This window comes from Notamacropus eugenii, chromosome 5 (genome assembly GCF_028372415.1).
Source record: "Notamacropus eugenii isolate mMacEug1 chromosome 5, mMacEug1.pri_v2, whole genome shotgun sequence".
Classification (NCBI taxonomy): Eukaryota; Metazoa; Chordata; class Mammalia; order Diprotodontia; family Macropodidae; genus Notamacropus; species Notamacropus eugenii.
This window is the reverse complement of record NC_092876.1, coordinates 60,486,488-60,501,884: the sequence shown is the minus strand read 5'-3', so window position 1 is coordinate 60,501,884 and position 15,397 is coordinate 60,486,488. Positions and strand designations below refer to the sequence as shown.

At 46.2% G+C, this 15,397-nt stretch overlaps 1 protein-coding gene across 1 annotated transcript; it reads left to right on the top strand.

The window, feature by feature from the left end:
- MUL1 (mitochondrial E3 ubiquitin protein ligase 1) lies at positions 1 to 10,829 on the top strand. The gene is made up of 4 exons (XM_072609150.1): positions 1 to 237; positions 4,570 to 4,657; positions 6,096 to 6,216; positions 8,584 to 10,829. The coding sequence occupies exons 1-4, from the start codon at positions 118 to 120 to the stop codon at positions 9,311 to 9,313; spliced, it is 1,059 nt and encodes a 352-aa protein (XP_072465251.1). The 5' UTR covers positions 1 to 117; the 3' UTR covers positions 9,314 to 10,829.
- Positions 10,830 to 15,397: the final 4,568 nt, after the last annotated feature.

Below are 15,397 nucleotides of genomic sequence, written 5' to 3'. Positions count from 1 at the left end.
CTTTTCCGGTTTCTCCCCTTCCGGTCTCTCTGGCTTCCCGCGGCGGAGCGTCTCTATGGTTCCGGTGCGGGCTGAGGGCGGCGGCGTTGGCCAGGCGGAGGCCGCAGAGGAGGCGCCATGGACACCGGCGGGAGGCCCTCGGCGGCCCAGCTCATCCTGCTGGGCACCAGCTCGGCCGTGGCCGCCGCCCTGTACTCCGTGTACCGGCACAAGGTCCAGGCAGCCCGCGAGCTCAAGGTCAGTCGGTGCGCGCCCCGACCCGGACCCGGACCCGGACCCCGGGCCGGATGTGACTCCCGACCCGAGACCTCCGCTGCCCCGGCCCCAAAGCCTAGGCCCCGGCCCCTGCCTGGCGTCCCTCCGCCCAACAAGCCACCCGAGGGGACCCAGGCCCTGCCCCTCCGGTCCCGAGGCCCCCTCCACTTCGCCGTCGAGATCTGGGGGGCGTAGTGGACCACAAGCCCAACTTGAGTCAGTGAAAACGATTGATTTTTAGGCTGCCTTAAGAGAAGCAGGAGCAGAGATGCCTGTGTCCCTATCCATCCATCCGTCTGTATTTCTGTCTCTATGTCCCTCTAGCTGTCCATCCATGTCTGTCTCTATATCTTTCTATTTATCTCCTCTTCTGTCATATGTATGTGTATATTTACATACATGCTTACATATACGTATAAGTGTGTGTGTGCCCGTCATTCATTTACATCTGTTTGCCATCTACATCTAGCCTGTCCTTTCTGTCCCTCTCTATCTGTCTCTCTCTGTCCTGTCTTACTTAACTTTCTCTCTGTCTCAGCGTCTCTCTGTCTGTCTGTCTCTCTCTGTTTGCTGTTTGTATACACTTTGTGGTCTCCCCCATTAGACTGTAAGCTGGTTGAGCTCAGACTGCCTTTTGCCCCTTTTTCTATCTCGGTTATATAGCACAGTGCCTGGCATACAGTGCCTGGCATACAGGGCCTGGCCCACGGGGCCTGGCGCACAGTAGGCGCTTAGTAAAGATTGATGGATAGGGAGGTGACAATCCCATACTTCCCTGTCACTGGTCCACTGAGGTTTTGTGATCAGTCCTAGCTCTCAGTTTTGGGGAAGGAAGCTGACAAACAGCCACCCAGGACAGGGAAGGAAGTGAAAACCATGGCCAGTGGAGGATTGGTTCAAGAAGTTGGAGACGTGTAGTCTAGAGAAGAGGAAAGGTGGAGGGAGGGCATGGTAACTGTCTTAGGGGTTAGAAGAGAGGTGTAGAAATGGCATTTCTTCTCTTGGTCCTATGAGCAGAAATTTCTGGGAGGTAGATTATGGCTCCCTCGTAAGGAGAAATTTGCTAACTCCATCTGTGGAGCTTCTCAAGCGAAGTCTGTACAACACTTGTTGGGGATGTGGTGATGGGTGTTCTTCACATACAGTTTGGTCTTTGTGACCTTTGAGTTGTGGGACCTTCCAGTTGGAGGATTCTCCGAAATCCCTGGGGAAAGTGGAGCCGTAGCATAAAGCCACAATTCAGGATGTTCTCTAGACCCAGGTTTTATTGTCAGCCACTGTTACCTCCTGAGCCCATGGAGAATACACACAACTTTATTCTTATGTATAGGAGGAATAAAGAAGGAAAACCTTACAAAATTTTTTCTCTTAAGGTTGCCTAGAAATCATTAACAATTTGCACTAGACATACTTGAGAAGTACAGTTAAAATACTTGGTGTTCTCAGAGCAGAAGGATTTACAAAGTTTAGACACACAAGGCCCTTCCCAAGTAACTTACGGTCCAGTAAGGACTTAAGACAGAAAGCTGTAATATACAACATTCTATGATAAATACTTAGAGAGTTTGTGGTTTGTTTTTTTTTTTTTTGCCAGAGAGAGGGGTTCATTTGGAGTGGTGGAATTCCAGAAATGACTGTGATATGCATCAATAAGAAAGTGTAGTCAGTCCAGTGGTCATTATGGAGTCTTTACTAAGATAAAATTTGTTTTTCTTGCTTTTGTCATGTCTTTTATCTTACAAAACAAATTGAAATGATTCAGGGGAAAAGTAAGTCGATACCTTACAGAGTTAAAAATGAAGTCCTACGTGAAGTCAAAGGGCAAAGTCCTTGTGATAGGGGAGAGTCAAGGAAAGCTTTATGGGGGAAGTGACATTAAAATGGGATCTGAGGGTGGATAGGAATTTCTTAGGAAGAGGAAGAAGGAAGGGAGAAAAATCTAGGCAGGGGGCGGCGTGAACAAAAATGAGGAGTACTGGGAATCGGGGAGTGAAGAAAGCCTGGCCTGGAGGAAGGAGGAGAAATGCCTCAGTGGGGAAGTAATTGTAGGTTTAGATCTGGAAGAGACCTCATCTCTCCGGTCCAGACCTGTTGTTTCACGGTAGAGGAACTGATTTCCAGAGAGTGACTTGTCCGAGTGTCAGAACAGCGTCTGATTTCACAGCTATTCAGACTCCAATCTATTAACCTTTCCATTACATACAGTTTATGGGGAGATTCAAATGCCCAGCAAATGAATTTAAACATCAGTCATTGTTTGATTTTTTAAAAATTCATCGTGTAAAACATTTGCCAGGAACTTGCCTTTGATGGTATAGATCGGCCTGGCCTAGTGGGTAGAGAGCTAGCCTTGGAGTTGGTGAGACCCAGGTTCAAGTTCTTCCTGACACAAGGTATGTTGGGTGCAGGGCTGTAGGAGACAGGAGGAGAAGGGTGCTCCTGACACCATCGGATGGGCCTTGTCTAGCATATAGTCTAGGAAAGGTAAGAAAACAAATTGGTTTACTATAACAAGCATGAAGCTTGCCCAAGGTGCTGAGGCAGATAAAAAGGTAGATCAGAACTGGCATTCTCAAGCAGCATGTCTGCATAGGTCAGTTCATGTCACCCCTCTGTTCTAAGTTCTTCAGTGGCTTCTGATTTACCAGGTAAAATTCAGACTCCTTTGACATTCAGAATCTCTCTTCCTGGGGCCTTCCTGCCTTTCCACCATTTTATCAGTAGTACAATGAAGGGATGCATAGGGTGGACTTTTGGACTTGGAGTGAGGAGGACTAGAATTCAAACCCTGCCTGGGCAAGTCATTTAAGGTTTTCCAGCCTCAGTTTCCTCATCTGTAAAAAGAGGGTTATACTGCAGGTTGGGGGCCCCTAGTATAGCACATCTTTATCTAGTATGTCAGCTTTTCTAATAGCTATAAAAAAAACCCAAAACACCCTTGCATTTATATAGCACTTTAACGCTTACAAAGTGTTTTCTTCAATTCTGAGGTGAAAGTGTAATTACTTCCATTTTACACATGAGGAAATTGAGGCCCAGAGCAGCAAAATGATTTGCTCAAGGTCACACAACTAGTAAGTCTGGATTCAAACCCAGTTCCCAGTTTTTACTGTATTCCAGGTCCGGTGTTCTATTGATGTTGCCTCTTCTAGCGGAGGGACCATGTCTTTTACTTTGCTATGCCCTCTGTAGCGCTTGGTGAATTGATTTGTTTCTGAGACTGATAATAGAAGCCACTTTAATGGAAGGTGGTCATAATAGAAGATGTTGCCTAAAAGTCTCCCATACTGGGGAATCTGTTATTTGACCACCTGGAACAATGGGAAAAGAAGAGAGATGGGAATAAGCATTTATACAGTGCCTGCTGCGTGCCAGTCACTGCGCTAAAAGCTTTACAGTTATTATCTCATTTGATCCTCAAAACAGTCATCCTTCTGCCACTGGACTGCTAGCCAGAAGAAGGCAAAAAGGTCTCTGAGCAGCTGAAATAGCTGTTAAAAAGCTTATGTACTAAAGCTCATGCATTTTATTCAGTGGAGAACTTCACAGCCCTCTTGACTTATTATTTTATGCATGTCTCTTACAACCACAAATAAGGAACACCTCCAAGAATTCAGAAAGTTCACCAGTCTGGGGCTGTTGTGTGTAGAGGCAATGCGGTTCAGTTTAGGAAGCATCTATTAAATGCCTAATGTGTGCAGGGCACCGTGCTTGAGGGAGAGAGCTAGAGATGAAGATGGAGAGTCTCTGCCTTCGGGTTATTGCAGTCTAATGATCTGCACACAAATATGGTTAAAATAACCTGTACAGTGTTGTGGGAAAGCGGGTGTGAAATGCTCTTGGAAAAGTTTCTAAGGGAGAACACTCAAGTAACTACCCTTGCATTAGCACCTGAGGGCACCACTGTGTCTGCAAAGTAGTGGATGTTCGTAAAGATGACTGAATTGTCAGGGAAAGGTTGGGTGTTCAGTACCCTCCATTTAACCAGGTAGGGGACTATATGATACCATTTAGAAAGATTTGCATAAAAATGGATCAAATTTTTAAAGTGTTGACTCTTAAAGGTACTTCATTTCTATAGAAAATATTCTTAGTTGTATTTTCAACAATGCCACCTGGTAATGAGATATCACCCTGTTTCCATTTTTGGTACTTTCTGTTACTGCTTGTGAGGGTTCCCAACTACTCTAGATTGAAATAGAAATGTAAGCTTTCTCTTGTCCACATTTATTGTTCATATTTAAATATTAGTGAGTTTGATAGAATGTGTTATAACATTGATAGCATCGATCATTTAACTTTTTTCCCCCCTAGGGAGCCAAAAAAATTCACTTGGGTGAAGATTTGAAGAGTATTCTTACCGAAGCTCCAGGGAAGTGTGTGCCTTATGCTGTCATTGAGGGTATGCTTATTTATGGGTTGGGTTTAGTGGGAGGGAGAAGGGTGGAGGAGGTGGCACTCGGTATGTCATACAGGACCAGAGAGCCTGTCCTCGGTCCTACAGTGCTGGGATGCACTCCCTCCTCATCTCTGCCATGTTGCAGCCTGATTCTCCTCAAGATTCACATTCCTCTCATCTCCAGGAACCCTTCTCTAGTCCTCCCCACCCAGATGGTACTGTGGGTACAGGTTGTATCACACCTTTCTCTCCTTCCTGAGGACTAGAGTTGTTATGTTTTGGTCTTGGGAGCCCCAGTGCCCAGCACGTAGTTGGCACTTGATTGTGCTCTACAAAGGAAATTCTCAATTGATTTTTTCCATTGCCTAAGTGAAATTAATTTCATCTAAGTGAATAAAAACTTGAACTTACTCAGAGACAAGGGAGAGTATTTTCTATTTTTATTGATACCTTTCGTTTTTATGTTATTCCTATTTCTAAATACATCCCTCCCTTCTCCTTTCCCCAACAAGCAAAACCGTTTTAACAGTGGTTAAGAAAAGCAGTACCATAAAAGCAGCCGTCACATCAGCTGCACCTTCCAGCACATATAGTGTTCTGCCAGTTAGGGTGAGGGGTGCATTTCTCAACTCTTCTCTGAGGCCAGGTGTGGCCCTTATCGCTACACAAGGTTAACTCCTGGGTTTTTGGCTCTTTCCGTTTTCAGTGTGGTAGCCACATGTGAATATTGCTTTACTGGTTGTTCTGTCTTCACTTGGTACTAAACATCCTTCCCAGGCTTCTCTGTATTCTTTATATTCATAATTTCTTACTGTGTCCACAGTTTGTTGAGCCGTTCCCCAATTGTTGGGCAACTACATTGTTTCTAGTTTTTATTGCCACAAAAAAAGTGCTGCTGTGAATATTTTATTTTGCAGAATGTGAACCTTGTCTTTGTCCTTCTGGGGGTCTCTGCCTCGCAGTTTGACCCCTGGATCACAGGGTATAGACTTTGTGGTCGCTGTTAGCATAATTCCAAATTGTTTTCAGAAGGATTTTACCAGTCCACAGCTGCACTGTAGTGAATTAAAGTGCCTCTTGACTGGCATCCTCTCCTGTACTTACTGTTTCCATCTTTTGGCCTCTTTGCCAATTTGCTGAGAGGGAGACGAAACTTTGATTTGTATTTTGCTCTCATTAGTGATTTGGAGCAGCCTTTCATACAGCTGTAAATAGTTTATGGTTCTTCTGTTGAAGACTGCTCACATCATATGCTTTGACCACAGATCTACTGGGGAATGGTTTCTGACATTCTGTATTTTTGTTAGTTCCCTCTTCTATACCCTTTTCAGAGAGAGTCGATGCAAAGATAGGTTTCTCCGTTTAATGGGGAAGTTGATTTTTTTCATGCAGAAGCTTTTCATAGGAGGATAGTTCTTCAAGAATCTCTCTTCCCCTTCAGGAGCTGTGCGTTCTGTTAAGGAAACCCTTAACAGCCAGTTTGTGGAAAACTGCAAAGGAGTGATTCAGAGACTGACCCTCCAGGAGCACAAGATGGTGTGGAATCGAACAACCCACCTCTGGTGTGTACCTTTTTCCCTGCTGCTGAGGAGCTTTGTGATGGCTCTTCCCTGCTGGATTTCTGGGTCTTGATTTGTAATGTCAGGTTACTCTCTTTGTAAAATGGGGAAGCACCAAGAAAAGAGAAGTGACTACTGGAGTAGCGTGGCAGTTTGTGCTGCCTAACCCAAGGGTTCCCAGCCAGCCATCTGTAGGAAATGTTCCCTGATGCACAAAGCCTCTACCACCCACGGTCCAAAAGCCTGCCTTCTGAGGGTCAGAAGATCTGGCCTCTTGTTCCAGTTCCAACACTTAGGAGATCTGTGACTCTGGGCGAGGAATACACCACTTAACTTCTCTGACCCTCAGTTTCCTCAGTTATTGATAAATAGTTATTAAGCCCCCACTGCACGCCAATTGGTGTGCTAAGAACTGGGGATACAAAGGAAGTGAAAAAATAATTCATATCCTCAAAGAACCTCTGTTCTAATGGTAGAGATGTGTGCTTGTGTAGGTGTACATGGAGTAGTTCCAAGGTAATCTTGGGCCAGGCATTAGGTGCTGAGGATCCTGGGAAAGGCTTCCTATAGGTGATGGCTCCTGAGCCAGGGATTCTGCAGAGGTGGAGGTGAGGAAGGGGTCAGCCAGTGCAGAGATGTATGGATGGGAGCTGGAGGTAGACACATGAGGGGCAGAAGGTTGGCTACTAGGGATGGACTATGAAGGGGAGGATGGGAAGGGGAGTAATGTAGGAGAAGGCTGGAAAGATAGCAAAGGGCCCGGGGGGGAAGAGCTTTGCACACCAAGCAGAGGAGTTCATATTTGATCCTGCAACTATTAGGAAACAGTTGGGGTATATTTTGTCGGGGAGGGGACAGACCTGATTAGACCCAGACATTAAGGAAATCATCTTTTTAAAGGAGGAATATCAGACAGTGCACATTTATGAAAAGGTCAGCTACTGTGCCAGTGATTGGAGGAGGAAGGGAGTAGTCCCTGGCCTCAAGGAGTTTATATTCTGTGTGTGTGTTCATCCTTCATTGCCGAAGAAGACCATGCTATCAGAGAAATGATGACGTGACTCGCACTTGACTTTGTTTTGAGTGAGGGAGGGCTGTGCAGGTCACCAGCCTCACTTCTCCTCCAGAGCCATCTGAATCCAGTGACCAGATATTCATCAGGATGACTGGAGATGACCCAGGATGAGACAACTGGGGTTGAGTGACTTGCCCAAGGTCACACAGCTAGTGAGTGTCAAGTGTCTGAGGTGAGATTTGAACTCAGGTCCTCCTGACTCCTGCACTGGTACTCTATCCACTGTACCACCTAGCTGCCCCTAGTTTATATTCGAGGAAGGAGATGATGTGTGTGTGTATACATACATACATATGTATGTATGTATGTATGTATGTAGGAGACACAAAATAGGTATGAGGCAGGCTTACAGGGGAAGATGAATCAGCCATTTCATGGAAACTCTCTTCCAAGTCAGATTGCAACTTCATGGGAAGAGTTTGAGTCTAGGTCTTTTGGAATCCAAGCCCAGCCCCCTCTTGTGTCAGGGCATCATGGGGCATTTCTCCAGTGCTTTCCTTGAAGGAGCCCTGTAAAATCATTCGTACAGTTGGGGGTGCACTTCTATCCCTGCTTCAGAGTGGTGAGGAGAATGCAGCACAGTAGAATGGGAGGTCATGTCATTGATCATTTTTCTTCTTCCTTTTTGTCCTCAGACTCTTTTTTTCCTCCTGTTTTCAGACCAGGCCTCCTTTCCTTGACTAATAGTCCTCACACCAAAGTGGAAGAGGACAGTAGAGAATTTAGATCTCTTCCTTGTCTACAGTATAGTTTGAGTCAGGAAATCCTCCTCTCAAATTTTTTCCAGTATCAAATACATGCAGTTTATTCAAATCCCACAGACATTTATTAAGTCCCTATTGTGTGCAGACCACTGTTCTTGCCATTGGGGTAGAGATAGAGTTTAGTTTAGAGAGGATCTCATCTTTTGGATTTTATCGTCTAGCAAATCATCCATTTAAATAATTTATTCTTAGTGTTGTCTCTTGTTGCCCTAAATTTTGTAGTATTCTATGCATTCTTATCTGGCATAAATTGGTAATTTAAATATTTAATAGAGGGCTCTTTACTTGTCTGACAAAATATTTTCCTATTGGATTCTGATGGATTAAAAAAAAAAACTATGGCAAAGAGAACAGGAAATATTGTGGGGCCTTTTGCCCCACTCAAGTGGCTCATTGGCTGAAGAAATTTGGGAGCCACACATAATGGTAATGGGAATTCACAAATTCATCTTCTGACTTTCAGTGTTCTCCTTTGCTTAGGATTTTGGTGTTTTCTGCCCTCTGTCTTACATTCTTATTCTCTTCTTCCAGGAATGACTGTGAAAAAATCATCCACCAGAGAACAAATACAGTGCCCTTTGACCTGGTGCCCCATGAAGATGGCACAGATGTAGCAGTCCGAGTTCTGAAGCCCTTGGACTCAGCTGACCTTGGCTTGGAAACGGTGTATGAGAAGTTCCACCCTACAATCCAGTCCTTTACTGATGTGATCGGTCACTACATCAGTGGGGAGCAGCCCAAAGGCATCCAGGAGACAGAGGAGATGCTGAAGGTGGGGGCCACCATCACTGGTGTGGGCGAGCTGGTTCTAGACAACAATTCCATCCGTCTGCAGCCCCCCAAACAGGGCCTACAGTACTACCTGAGCAGCCAGGATTTTGACACTCTCCTGCAGAGGCAAGAATCTAGCGTCAAGCTCTGGAAAATCTTGACAGTCATCTTTGGCTTTGCAACCTGTGCTACCCTCTTCTTCATCTTACGTAGGCAGTACCTGCACCGGCGAGAGCGGCAGCGGATAAAGCAGATGCAGGAGGAGTTCCGACTGCATGAGGCCCGGCTCCTGAGAGCGGCCAGTGCTGAGGACAGGGAGACTTTAAAAAATGCCTGCGTTGTGTGTCTGAGCAATGTCAAGTCATGTGTCTTTCTGGAGTGTGGTCACGTCTGCTCATGCAGTGAGTGCTACCAAGCCTTGCCTGAGCCAAAGAAGTGCCCTATTTGTAGACAGGAGATTGTCCGGGTAGTTCCTTTGTACAACAGCTAACTTCAAGAATTTGGGGTTTATAGTGGAAACGGTTTTCCTTTTCAATGGATTTTACCAGTCCCTTAGAGAGAATCTAGTGGTGGCCACTTGTAACCACTAGGCATCATCCAGGGGTGGGAGGGAGAGAGAAAAAACATCCTGATCTCTTAAATACAGCAGCAGAGATTGGACACTCAGGCCTGTGGGATTATGCTTTAAATCAAAAAGCAATAGAGGCAAAGGGTCATCTACTGAGTGCGTGTATCTACTTACATACAAAGCTGACTGCATATTTTCTGCCATTTTTCAGACATGGGGGTTCTGAGGTGCGTGTGTGCATGCATGCGTGTGTGCGTGCGTGTGTGTGTGTGTGTTTATATGTTTGAAAGAGAAAATTCACTAGACCCCTTAACTTCACAACTGATTCTCATCACCTGTGTCTGAGATTTTCTCCAGTATAATGCCAGAAGAGTTGTGTGATCCCCATTGGTGTAGGACCCAGCCTGGGTTCAGTGACCCAGTTATACCAGCAGGAGAAAAGGGAAGTGGGGGTTGGGCTTTTCAGATCTGCCTCAAGAAAAGCCTGGGGTCAAAACAGGAACTGCCAGCTGCCATTAGACCTGTTTTTTTTTTCCTGCTCTGCTACTTGCATATTGTTCAATGATTTTAACCAAAATTGCTAGGAAATAATATGCATAGGTTTTCCTTCCTCCTCATTCCTTTCATCCAACCAAATAAGGGGGATGTATTTGTACAGGCAGGTTGAGAAAGAAGTAAGGAAGTGAAATTTACCTTGTCTTATGTCTTGTGCCCCCAATAGCTCAGTATGGTGGGCAGGAACTTGGAAGGGAACAGTAGGGGAGAAACTCATCAATCTTATTGGTGATAGCGGAAGTCAAGCTTGGATTTCTAAATTCCTCTCTATGTCCCCTTTTGACTGCCTCAGCCTCCATGCACCCACTGCCTTTTTAGCAGGAGCTGATATGCAAATGGCCGCTGTGCACACAGGAGAAGACACCAGGATCCTTGTGCTCTGGGTTTAATCTGGGATTTTAAGATCTTTCAGAGCCAGGGAATGATTAGGTGTTGCCCCTATTTCAGGGCAGGATAGGTGGTGCTCCATCCTTACAGGATATCACTGCATTAGCCTCCTGACTCTGAAAGCTTCCTTCAGTCATCAGGAGGATGGGAGCACTAAGTTCTTACTTGACCCCCCTTACCCCAAAGTGAGACCATCTCATGGGTCTGACAGCATCTCTTCTTGTGTTGCTTTCTCCCTTCCTTGTCTGCTTGAATTTTGTGAGCACCAGCCGGGGGGATGGGAGTGGGGAAAATCCCCTTTCCCAGTACTTCTGCAGCAAGCCAAAGGCCTAGTGTGTAGCCTGTCTTCTTGTGTCTACTGCCTTGAGTCCTGCTTCCTGCCCTGTCCCCCCTGCCCCACCAAAGCAGGGATGTCTCGGTAACACCAACACCATGCAGTGCCCTGTTCAGCTTATGGGCAGAAGACACAGAGTAAATATTTTATGTTGAAACTGAACGTGAGTCTATTGCTTTGTGCACATGTCCACCAGGGCTTCTTTTGCCCCCCTTCGTAAGCCTTAGAATCAGAGCTACATTTAGGGTTATCCAGTCCAACTCCATTTTTATAGACCAGCAAACAATAGCTAGCACTTATATCAAGTTCTTTGAGGTTTGTAGAGCCCTTTACAGTTGTCTCATTTGATCCTCTCACCTTGAGAGTTAGGTGCTATTATTATCTCTTGTATAGATGAGGAAACAGGCAGAGTTCAGGGACTTGTCCAGGCTTAAATAGTAGTATCTGAGGGTAGATTTGAACTCGAGCCTTTCTTGTTCCAGTTCCATTGCTCTAGCTTCTGCGCTAGCCCTCTGCTGAGGTTCCCAGAAGGCCATGGTCACCTACATAGAACTGAAATGATCCAGCTTGGGAGTCTAAATCTGGTGCTATGTCCAGTCCCCAAAGGTCTTCGGACCTAGCAGTGATGTGAAGCCAGGCTCAGTATGGCTTTGGTCTTGTGTTTGTTGACTGCATTATCCGTATGTGGAAGGTTTCATGGTTGAATGGAAACAACACTGAATTTGGAGCCAGAATCTAGGTTTAAATCCTAGCTCTGCTACTTTCTAATCTGGGAAACGTCCTTCTCTGGGCTTCAATTTCCTCCTTGGTAAAGTGAAAGACTTGCACTAGATCAGCAGTTCTGAGTGTTTCAAGATCACCCAGGAGTTCCCAAAACCTTTGAGAGGGTCAGTGAGGTCCACATTTCATAATGCTAAGACTAATATGGTAAATATTGATAGGTAGAATCTACATAAACAAAAGCTTTATGGGGAAGGGTCCTCAGTTTTTAGTGTAAAAGGGTCCTGAGACCAAAAAGTTAGAGAAGTACTGGGCTGGCTAATCCCAGAGTTGCTTCTGGCACCAAACTCTAGGCATGATCACAGTAGTCTTTAACTAAAACAGCTCTGATCGTTCTGGTGTAATGGGTTTGTTGGACAGCAAAGTATAGGCGAGCCCCAAGTAAGAGTGTGTTAGTGTTCTTTTGAGTTAGCCTATGGCTAATATGTAGTAACCAAGCTCCACTTAGAACCTCACTCAATACCCTTTGGCCACTTGGCCATCCTTAATACTTATAACTATGTAGATTTAACTGGGTACTCTGTTCACCATTCTTGGACTTCGTCGGTTTTCATGGAACCAACCAATGAGACTAGGAGGCACATCAGTAGCGAAGGTGTCCTTGCTGGAAGGCTTCCTGGAGGCAGTGGCATTTGGATTCTGAGATTAGGATTAGTTTGGTGGGGGTTGGTATATTGACTCACCCCAGGGATCATTCCTCGAGGCAGGAAGGTTGGTCATCTATCTCTGATGTTACTGGCCCTTGAAGCCTGGGAATCCTGGGCTGAACCAACTTTAAATCTTGATTTCTTATTCTTTTATGGGTTCCCTAGCCTGAACCCTTGTCTACAACTGTAGAGAATGAATTATTCTCATATCTCAGCCCCCTGGGCTGTTGGCACTCCAAAGACCCCCTCTGAATAAATTGACTTGGGTTTGAAGTTTGTTTGCTTACCATGCTGCCTATCCTTCCCCCAAATTGAGACTCTGGGTACCCCAATTTATGTCAGTACCACCATGTTTTCCACCCCATACCATCCCCCACTGCACGTTGGTCCTGTGGAGTCTGGAGCCGGGTGTGTGTGGGAAGTATCTGAACTGGGGTTTCTAGGTGGTAAAGTGTACTGCAGGGACAGCAAACCAATTATCGTAGCCAGAGCATCTAGCATTGAATAGATGAGGTTGGTGAGGTGGGGTGGGGAGAGTTTGGGAACTGGGGGGCCAGGAATGCGAGGCAGTGGTATTTAAAGGTCCTCATGTGCCTGGCTTGGCTAGTCTTGGAAATCAGATGTGACTTCCCTCAGGCTAGCTCCTCTGCAAGGTGTCAGGATTGCCTTTGCAGAAACCCAGAAGGGGAAAATTGCATTTTCTTTCCAATTAGATGGCGTTAACATCCATTTTGAATGAAATAAATTTCCATGTATTCTAAGCTGAATTGCTCCCAGAAGTGCTCATTAGCCACTTCCCCTGCAGCTGCCTTTTTGTTTTAATTCCCAGGCCCCGGGCTCTGCTCTGGAGCAGTTGGCCTGGGGGTGGGGGGGTGGGGAAGGGCCTTCCCTTTCAGAAGATTACTGCCTCCCTGCTACTCATTAGTCCTTTGCCAGGGCCCCCTCCACTGGGCCTGGGACTGTGGAGCCCAAGGATTGAGATCACGGACTGTTTGAATCCAGAGTCTTAAGGTTTGGATCATACTGGCTAAAGTGGCCATGACTTCATATACCCTGGTGAGGCAGCCGAGTTCTGAATCATTCAGCAGAGTCAAGTAGTCAAAACTGATTAATGAGCCCAGGGCTGAGAAGTGGAGGCTGCTGTTGGAGGGCAGAGAGATGTCCATCCTTTGGTTAGAGGAAGATCTTCAGTCCATGGTCATAAGTCTGAGGACTGAAAGCAGTTGGAATTAGGAACCCCACAAGGCAGTCAGGTCCCTGAGACCCCAAGGTGCAGCTCCTTACTGATGTCAGCCTACACTAGCCACTGGCCCTGGGACTAAAATATAGGCATCCCGTTTCTTAACTTGGCCTGTTGTCCCCCTTAACACAGCTCCACCTCTGTGATGGGTGTTACCCACAAGTTACCATGAAAATGACCCATTTAGTAGATGACTTCAGCACAGGAATGAAAGGCCAAGTTATCTGTGGGATGTCAGTGTCTGGGGCCCTGGGACATGACCACCTTGGAGAATGCGTATCTAGCTCAAGATAGCTCCTTTGAGGTTTGGTGGAGCACTGTAGAGAGCCAGATATTGGCAATGACAAATTTTAGTAATGAGAGTGAAAGGTAATTAGGGTCCCTTTGTGGCCTTTTCCTTTTCTGTCTGCCGCAAACCTATAAAAATGCTCATGTTTCTATAGTGCTCAGTGGTATCAGTATGCCCATTTTACAGATGAAGAAACAAGAGGCTGTGACTTGCCCAGGATCACCCAGCTGATAAGTGTCAGAGCCCAGGAAAGTGGAGAGGAAAAGAGACCCATTGCCTCTGTTACAAGTCTGCCTTATGCCATCACCTCTTTGCCCGCCTAGAGTCCCATAGAGGGCAACGGGCCTGGAACCTGGAGCAGGATTCTGGTGAGAAGAGCCCAGGAAGAGTCCGAGCCCCTGGACTACCTGCTGTGGTTGGCCTGTAAGTGAGCCTGGCTGGTTTTTCATTCTCCCCTTGGGACTACAGTTACTTCTTCAGTTTCTGCCTATCAGGAGGGATTGGGGTTATAGGGAGGTAGAGCTGGATTCGAGTGCTTGAGAACAGCTGCCCTGGGTCACACTAGTTCTCTCTTTAAATCACAGAGCTGATTCCTGGGCTTCTGTTTCCCATCTTTAAAGTGAGGAACTTGGGCTAAATTATTCTAACTATAAATTGCTTCCAATTCAGCTATAACATCCTGTGTCCTAAGGGCCCTTCCAGCTCTGATATCCTGTGTTCTAAGATCCCTCCCAGCTCTGACATCCTGTGTTCTAAGGGTCCTCCCAGCTCTGACATCCTGTGTTCTAAGAGCCCTCCCAGCTCTGACATCCTGTGTTCTAAGATCCCTCCCAGCTCTGACATCCTGTGCTCCAAGATCCCTCCCAGCTCTGACATCCAGTGTTCTAAGGGCCCTTCCAGCTCTGACATCCTGTGTTCTAAGGGCCCTTCCAGCTCTGACATCCTGTGTTCTAAGAGCCCTCCCAGCTCTGACATCCAGTGTTCTAAGGGCCCTCCCAGCTCTGACATCCTGTGTTCTAAGGGTCCTCCCAGCTCTGACATCCTGTGCTCTAAGATCCTTCCCAGCTCTGACATCCTGTGCTCTAAGATCCCTCCCAGCTCTGACATCCTGTGTTCTAAGATCCTTCCCAGCTCTGACATCCTGTGCTCTAAGATCCCTCCCAGCTCTGACAGTCTGTGTTCTAAGGGCCCTCCCAGCTTTGACATCCTGTGTTCTAAGATCCCTCCCAGTTCTTTAAGGTCCTTTTCAGCTCCAATAGTCTATGAATCTGCAAGTGATCACTGCAGTAAGGTGTGTTTGCATTTATGACTGGCCTCCCTCTGCTGTCATGACAGTCTTTCTGGAGAGAGGATAGTGAGCCACTGTATCTTGCCAGTCTGGGTTTATCAAGGAAAGAGTCTTGGAAGATTCCTGTTTCCACATTCTATAAGATTACATATGCCATCTCCAGGAGGGGATGGTGATGGGGTTTCCTGGGCTAGTGGCATGTACTCCCTTTTCTATTGTTTCTCAGCCATTTCATAGCCCTGGATATGACTCCAGGAGACCTGATTGGCCTGACCTTGGAGGAGTTGGAGGAAAATTCTAGTAAAACGGAGTTGGAGAGAATTTCATTTCTGTCTTCAGTTGAGTCCCTATCTAATCTTGGGGCCAAGACTTGGGCTGTCAAATTCAACATCTCCCTAAGCAGAAAAATGAAAAAAAAAAACAAAAAAACAAAACCGAACCAAACCAACAGCCAGTGGTCTAGGAGCTAGACAATATGGAGTCTAG